This window comes from Mesitornis unicolor, unplaced genomic scaffold, assembly GCF_000695765.1.
Source record: "Mesitornis unicolor isolate BGI_N332 unplaced genomic scaffold, ASM69576v1 scaffold9181, whole genome shotgun sequence".
NCBI classification, from domain to species: domain Eukaryota; kingdom Metazoa; phylum Chordata; class Aves; order Mesitornithiformes; family Mesitornithidae; genus Mesitornis; species Mesitornis unicolor.
In genome coordinates, this window is record NW_010161697.1 from 20,956 (window position 1) to 29,601 (window position 8,646).

General features: G+C 38.9%; 1 protein-coding gene across 1 annotated transcript in view; it reads left to right on the forward strand.

Moving 5' to 3' along the window:
- Nucleotides 1-368: 368 nt before the first annotated feature.
- Nucleotides 369-8,646, forward strand: part of LOC104547627 (cyclic AMP-responsive element-binding protein 5) — a gene marked incomplete at its 3' end in the record, with an annotated part of 143,104 nt that continues 134,826 nt past the window's right edge. The window contains exons 1-2 of the mRNA XM_010193410.1: nt 369-435; nt 3,086-3,179. Coding sequence (XP_010191712.1) covers nt 382-435; nt 3,086-3,179 — 148 coding nt within the window. The remainder of the gene's footprint in view (nt 436-3,085; nt 3,180-8,646) is intronic.

Sequence of the window (8,646 nt, forward strand, 5' to 3'; positions counted from 1 at the left end):
CTGAAGGAGGAAAGGTAAAAACCCTTAATTTGAGATATTTCTGAGCAGACATGGTCTTATCTAATAACAGCACTGAACATACGCTTTTTTCTGAAGTAGATTTCTGCTGTGAAAGCCTATTATTTTTCTTCCTTCAGAGTAAATGTGTGCCCAGGAAGGAGTAATAAGTACTTAGACTGTAGGGACCCTGCTGAATATTAGCAAATTTAGTACTCCGAAGATTAAATCTTTGTTCTTGTCTGTTTTGGGAGTTTGAAATAAAAGCACAAACTGTGATGACTGTATCTTGCATGTATGTGTGAAGCTTAGAACGTATATATTCATAGGCTCCCTTTCTTTCCCCCTCCCCCTTTTAACATGTAGATTTATGAGGAATCAAAGATGAACTTGGAGCAGGAGAGGCCTTTTGTCTGCAGTGCCCCAGGCTGCTCGCAGGTGAGTGGAGACAGCGGTGATATTAATTGAGTCCTCAGCACTAGCTCTGGCTTGTATAATGCATCCTGATATATTAACACATGTCTAATAATAATGTGTGTGTTATTTTATTCTATTTTTTTAAATCCTCCCCCTGCTCAATTCCCTCCTTACCCCGCAAGATATTATTACAAAATATTTAAAGCAAATACAGCAGCCAGTCAAGAGTGAGTTGGTAAAAGTGCTTCTCAAGCTGCTTCTCTTTCTTCCCTTGTCCCTAAGCCGAATTTTCAAGCTAGGTATTACGAATTCCTTTAGTGGCTAGCAAGTGAGAACACACTAGGCAGGATACATTTGTCTGTCTTCTCCTTAGATATATGATGCAATATATTAAGTTTCCTAATGGATGGGGTAATCCTCCAGATTTTTTTAATACTTAAATATATTGCTAGCTTATTAGCGCTATTTTTTTCCACCAAAAATCTTTGAGATATATTCCTACTAAATATTCTTTATTGGAAATGCAGCCTATAGGTAAGTTCTACCCCAGGATGTACATTTGGGATTCCTGTTGACTGGTGATCTGCCATGTGCCTGTGATGGTATAATCTGACCCGGAGCACTAGATATGCAATTATTTTAAAAACATGAAGTGACAAGGATTTTACCTGCTGAGATTTTCAATTGAGATTTACAGGTTTCTTCTGCAAAGTTGATGATTTTGCAGTGGTGAAGGAAGTTCCATGTGTGGTGCTTCTGATCCTAATATGGTTTAGTGATGAGTTTGTGAGTAAAATCTTCAGGCAAGGGCATCTTTTGGGCTTTTGCTGCAGGCTTCCTATATGCATCTGTTAAGTGATTTAGCTTGCCCATTTCCCGGAGTCCTCTCTTAATGGTGATAATATTTCCCTGCATTAAGAGTATGTTAGGCATTTTCAGCTGGCTGATAATTTTACAAGCCTTTAGGTTCCTGCAGTGGAGCAATGGGTGAGTATTAGTGGAGTGTAGGTGTTGATTTTGCCAAGAGCTGATATAAGGACAGAGAGGACGAAGCCTGAGGTCCAGTTAACAACTGGCTGAGCAGCCTTGCTGTTCTACTAAGTGGGAGCAGATGAATATTTGAGGGCTGATAGAGTTGATCTTCTGCACAAGGAAGAAAGTAGACTTACAAAAAAGACACAGAAGTCTGGACTGGAGGAATAGCTTCTCCTATCACCCCATGTCTTCTTTAAGCTGGCTGATTCCACCATGCAGACAGAGTGTAGCTTCCATGAAGGAAAATCCAGTTCCCTTAGGAGAAACATTTTTTTCCTTACAATTTCATTGAGTAAGAACTTTCACAAATTCCCTTGGTTCTTAACATAAATTTCTAGTGCTGCATTTCTTTCAGATGAGTAAGCAATGAACCAAGGTCTCACAGTGAGGAAAAGGTCTCTGGGACTCTTTTTTTCCAGAGAATTCATTGCCATTATTTATGCTGCTTTGTCTATGGGCTTAGAGAGATTCTCAGAAGGTGTAATGTAGTGCAACTATTTATATTATAGCCACAAGCAAAGTCACTTAGCCAAGAATATGCTGTGTTGAAAGCATTAAGTCCCTTTAACTCTGTTATTGCCAGTTTTTGACAGTCTCCTATATACCTGTTGCTTTAAAAAGCTGCTTTTGATTTTTTTTTTTTTCCTCAAGCCTTGGTGATACAACTCTTGGCCCTCCCTAGTCTTGAAATAACCCTGTTAAAACTATTACAGTGTTTTGTAGTGAAGGTATGTGTATGTACCTTCTGCTGAAGGAAACTTAAGAGAATCACTCTGCTCCTAAAGCCCAAATGTGCTAGTGCTTGAGCGTTTATTCAAGCTTGTCTCTTCTTCAACTTGTTCAAAAGAGGCTATTTGTTATAGAAGTCTGTTATCAGACTGTAAAACATCCTTAGCACACTTAGTTCCTTCCAAAATACATCTCTCCACCGTCTCTGCTTGACAAAGGCAAAGAATTTAATATAGTATCATAAATAGTTGTTATATACTAAGCACCGTTGCATTGCCACTTTGCATCAAGACGAAGTATCACAGGTTTCCAAAATGAAAAATGCATTTTGCCTCAATATTTTTGGGTAGGAAGGGAAAGGCTGGTTTATTTGATTATTTTTATTGCTGTTCAGCAGATATAGGTTGCAGAAAGACACAAAAGCAGAAAAATACAGCAAAGTGATTTAAGATCTGCAGCATTACTTTGTGTTTGCCGTGGGCTAAGAGCACACACAACAGCAGTTATCGCAGATCCTCAGGCACGTGGTGACTTGTGAGGCTGCGGTAGCTGAAGCGGGTGTCTGAGACCCTTAGAATCCAAAACTTGGTCTGCAACTTTTTCAAGCAGATGCGTGACACCTTGCGATTTGCAACCCCAGAGAGTGCTGCAGCAAATGCGTTTCCAAGTAGAGTACAGATATTTGTTACTCATACTCACTTGTATTTTCAAATATTCTGTTTCCTGTGCCATTTGGACACATTTCTAGCTGGATACATTTCTTACTCTCTCTCTCATTTTTGAAATTCTGTCCAATGCCAAAAGTTTATTAGAGAATTAAATTCTTATTTTTTTTTCCCTCTCTCTTCCTCCCTCTCTCTCTTTCTCTCTCTCTCTCTCTCTCTCTCTCTCTCTGTTTGCCTGACAGCGTTTTCCAACAGAGGATCATCTGATGATTCACAGGCACAAACATGAAATGACTTTGAAGTTTCCTTCAATAAAAACAGATAATATGTTATCAGGTAAGAAGACACAAATTCAAGAGTCAAGATAACTATTTAGATGATGTTGAAAGCATGATTCCTACTGGAAAGCTATTGGCAAAATGCCTCTAAGATTAGTTTTAAAAAACTTCAGCTCCAATTAAATAACAAGTAGAGATGGAATAAGCTAGAATGCTTATTTCTGAACAAAATGACAGTTGTCATTCTTGTCATTCCCACAGGTTTGGGATGAGAGGGAGAGAAATTGCTGCACCTCAGCCATGCTAGCTGACATGGCAGTGAAATATAGGCACTTAAGTGCGTGTCACCTGGGAGCCCAGCAGTGAGTGTGTTAATGAAGTGCATTTGTACCATTCCTATAAGACTCACTATTTAGGTTTGACAGGCCCACTTCAGCAGCTGTAATGGGGTACATGTAATATCAGCCACCTTTGTGGTGGCTCAAGACCTGCCCTCTGTAAATACCCGTAACTGGAAGGATAAACCAGTGGGTAACATGCAGGAATCTTTCCTCCTAAATGTTACCAACTCTCTCTGCACTTCCTCTGTTGTACACAGAGGTTGTTTGGTATTATGTGCAATTGCATCTCTTAGTTTCTTATGTAATTTTTTCAAACTCTTGTCTGAGTAACCACACATCGGTGGCTTGCTGGCATTCAGTCAGTGGTGGGTCAAGCTAGCCTTAATCTTACCACTTCTCTCCTATTGTCTTCCCTATTGTATATTCCTTAAGCTATAATAATGGATTTTTAAGGACAATTTCACTGGAATTTTTCAGGTTTCAAAGTAATTCTAGGAAAAATAACACCCTATGACAGAAATGTGTGTGTGGATGTTAACCAGTGTTTGATATTTATCCTTTGAAATGGGATTCTTCAAGGTAAATTGTGCCATTTTAGGTGCAAATAGAATCATTAAGGTTGGAAAAGACCTCTAAGTCATCAAGTTCAACCATCAACCTAACACCACCATGCTCACTAAACCATGTCCCCAAATATATACTGATTAAAGGGTCTCCAGCAGACTAACACTTCTATGGATAAACTATTTCTATTTTAATGAAAATTATAGTGGGTAGACATTGCTTGAAAATATTTGATTTAGATGTGGGGTTTTTTGTGTTTGTTTTTTTTTGGGGGGGGGGGGGGGGGGGGAATTAGGGACCATTGAGAAATCAGACAGACCTTGTCCCAAATAGAATTTATTTACCTCTTACACTTGAAAATGCCATAGTGGACTAAGTTTAGCAGATCAGTACACTGCACATTGAAGAGTAGGGCTTGTAAAGTGTCTGTGTGCCAGCTATGCCCGTGGAATCCTGTGTTTGCAAGCATGAGTGAGAAAATGCTCTGGCCCTTGGCTGTATCCTCTGGTAGTGAAACTGCTCAAAGACGTCCGTACTGTGGGCACGTTCACCCTGTGAAAGGTGCTGGCTTTTGTTAAACTTTCGGTTTGGCAAGACTTATCCTCGAGGGCAGTTTTTAAGCAGTAAACTCTGTTATCAGGAGTCCCCTGAGTAGAGCAGCTTGGTTCATATTTGGTAACCTCTATCAGGGCTGTCCTGCACCTTCTAGTTGGTTGCTTTCCCAGGCAAAATGCTCTGACTGACTTCCACCACTACCACCAGTAGCAGAGGCCCTAGACCTCCAGTTACCCCACTAAGTACATAGAAATGCAAAATTTTGTGCCAAGAAAGGCTCCAAGATTGCTTCTGATGGATATATTCTTTGCGCTTTGTGGATGATGAACCTCTGTAGTAATGAAAGAGTAAAAAGCTGCACGTGTTCTCAAAGACCATGGCAAATGTTCTTGGTTCTGCTGTGTATGATTTTGTGTGTGTGTGTGTGTTTATTTGATGGACTTGTTTGGCATTTTGCAGTCCTTAGTTTGGAAGCATCATAGATCATCTACTCTTTGCAGCAAGACATTGAAAAATAGTTGTTTCATTACCCACCTAAACCCTGGGGAAATCTAAATACCTTGAAGTTTAAGATGTTTTATTCTTAGATTTCATAATGAAAAATTAATGATATATGGGGAAAGGAGACAGACTTTTCTCTTAGACATTTGTCTTCATGTCTTCCTTCTCTTTTTTTTTTTTTGCATTTTTGCTTATTTGAGTACTTTTTTTTTTTGAGAAAATTGTTTCTGTCATCAGTAGGTTCAAAAAATTGCAGCAGCAATTGCTGTATAATAAGCCAGATTCAGTGTTAGTGTGTGGTGGGTTTGTTTTTTTTCTTTTTATTAAGGTGCCTAGAAGCCAGACTTTCTCATTTTTTCCAGTATGTTGTATACTACCTTTTAATTTGTTTTATTTCAATCCATTCATTATTAGTAATTACTCATGAAAAATAATGGGCTGTGTGCTTTCGGGTAGCTGTTAGCATTATCTGCTTTGTTTCCAGAGACAGCTAATACCCAGTCTGGGGTCAGTACAGTATCAGTAATATTTAACACAGAGCATGTCTTCTATAAGCTATTATTGGAGGTGGGCACTAAAACTGAGGGGCTGTTGGTCTTGTACCAACACCACATCTTAGAAATGAAGCCAAATATGACTTGGGAAGCAGGAACTTGTTTCTTGTGTGAAATCAGTGCTGAGTTCTGAAATATCAATTTGTAAGTGAGAGGTAAAGTTATGTTATATGTTGTTATGTAGTTGAGGTCAGTGTAATAAACGAGGCTCTGTGAACTGATTTAAATAATTAGTGCTATGATGGTTTATCAGGTATATGTGGCCAAAAGCTTCCTGGTTATCAACTAGCTCCACTATATTTGCTTAAATGTTTTGATGCTGGCTGAGGAGCAAATCTTATTAAATTCAGTGACTCCTGGACTAATTCAGAAACTCCAGGTACATACATATACTAAATAGCTTTATGTTCCCTTACTCTATAAATGAAAGGGAAGTTCACTAAAGGCATTGCATTGAAATGCAAGTGATCCTTTTGTTGGATAATTTGGCATTAATTCAACAAGACAGGAAAAAATACTAAAATGGTATTTGTTCCTTTTTGTGTCTGTATTTTATTTTTGTTTGCTAGAAAGCCTTGTGAACATGGATAGAGTCATTGACAGTTTCCATTTCCATCTTTCTTAGCCAAAAAAGAGCCATTTGAGATAACACAGAATATCTTGTGTAAGTTTTGCATGCCAGTTATCATTGCAGGAAACTTTGTAGTTAGGTAGACTGAATAGATGTAATCTAGCTAATCTAGCTGTGGTGCTAACTAAACATTGCATTGCTTTGAAACTCTGTAGTTTGTTGTGTGTCAAAGCTTTTGTTTTAACACTGAAATATTAATGTATGTGGGGCAGATTGTTCCCTCCAGGTAAGTACTAAAAGCAGTGTGGAACTGAACTGTAGGAACTGGGGACACTGAGATCCCTGTGGTATCAAATTTGGGGAAGGAAGGAGTGACACCTCACCATCGTTGGAGGACGGGAAGTCTTTCCTGAAGTGCTGCTAGCAGATACAGGAGAGGTCAAGACTGTCCATATAGAAACCTTGGTTCTTCTGATTCTATTTGCTGAAATAAAATAATTTAGATTATAGATCTACTGGGTAAAGCCCACCGTGGAGATCGAAACAGTCTCCCCTAGATGAAAAAGGGTATGTGCTAAAGGTAGTGCAATTATATTACTTTTCCCAGGTAATGCCTTTGTAAGTGAGGTGACTTACAGAATCCTTGGTTGTCTTAATTTTTTTTTCTCCTTGTGGTTTAAACAGAGAGGTTTATCTAGGCGTGAATTTTGTGTAATGCAAAATGAGCATATATAAGGTATAATAATTTTGTTTGATTCCTTCTTCACTTCTGTGTCCCTTGTTTTACCTAATGATGAAATGAAAAGTCTTCTAAAACTGAACTGGTCATGTTCTGACTGACCAGAAGAGGTTGTGGATGTGGTGTGCCCATTACATGTGTACCACTACAGAAAGTCCAACCAGCGCTTTAAGCAGTGAAGTTCTTGGGAGCCCTCATCTGTGAGCCCCTGGGTGAGGGCAGTTCCACCAGGTGCCACTGGGTGCACGTTTTCCTCCTCTTCCATCACCTGCTTGAGGTGTCATGACCCCGAGCTTCTCGGTACACTTGGGAAGTAGCCTGTCGAATCAATGAAGAAACCTTGAATTTCTCAGGACATTCCTCTTTCCTTCTGGCTGTTTGATGGGCAGCCTTTCAAATTTCAGTGCTAGCCTAATTACTCTGACTTTGTTATCGTTGTGTGAAAGTATAACATGGGTAAGTACATAACTTCAACAGAGTCCACAGCTGAACAAGCCAAGTGCCTGTTATTACTGAACATCAGACTAAACATTTTTTTTTTTTTTTAAAGAAAGATGAAGAATCGAGTTACCCACTTTGGAGCTGTGCTGTTAGATATCTCTTACTGAATCAGTTTTGGTTTTTTTTCTAAGTGAAAGCTTTTTTCACATAACTGTCCTTTGAGTCTCCATTCTTTTTTTCCTTAACTTTCATCATGCTTTAAGGTTTTCATTTGTGCTTTGAGGGATGAAACTCTAGGATCCACATTAGTTTCACAAAATGCATTCAAATAAACTATATATAGCAAGCTAATATGCCATTTCCTGGGCTGGTAATTTTAAAGTCATATATTGAGACTGAGTGTCCTTTCTGTGACTGTTATTTCAGTAATTATAAAATAAACCCCAAATCAAACAACAACAACAACAGCAACAGAATTTGCATAACCAAACATAATGAATATATAACGGGATCTCTTTACTGAAGACTTCAAATTTCTTATTGCTTTATAGCATATATTTTTAATTAGTCTGGAGAATCGGATATCACTTCAGACACTGAGCTCAGGTTTTCAATATGGTCACCAGCAAAAATATATTCAGTATATTGGATTCTGGTCAGAATCTGATTGCTGAGTGCTTCTGAAATCCTGTCCTCTAACATAGCAGTAGGTTGACTTGGGATCTGCACAGGTGAGACCACTTGATCTTGCTCTGAGGCTTTTATATTGTCCCCTTCTATTTTTGAGGTTTATTTTAAATTTAATGTTTCCTGCAACCTTTCTGGCTATGACTGTGTCATCAGAGAGGCTGATTATTCACCTGAGTAATAGGCTGAGCAAAATATTTATTGCCTAGTTTGAAACTTGACCGGTTTTGTGTTCAACCTGGTGGTAAAGGCCAGAAATAACTTCTGAAGTTATAACTTAGGAATAACTTCATTGTCAGATGACACAAGTTCACCTGTGAAGTGACAGTTGGTTAGAGGTAGATGCCTCAAAGCATAGTAAACTCATTTCGACAGCAATTGGGGATGGGAAGCTTTTACACACTGAAAGATGGGACTGGGTTGGGATGACTGGTACCCAGGGTTAACCCAGACAGACCTGTATCCCATGCTACCCAGTTTAAAATGCAGCTTGGCACATTAAAAGCCTGAGTTATGTGGCTAACAGTGTGTCTGCAGGACAGCTTCCTCCAGTAACGTGTGTCCTCAGCAGG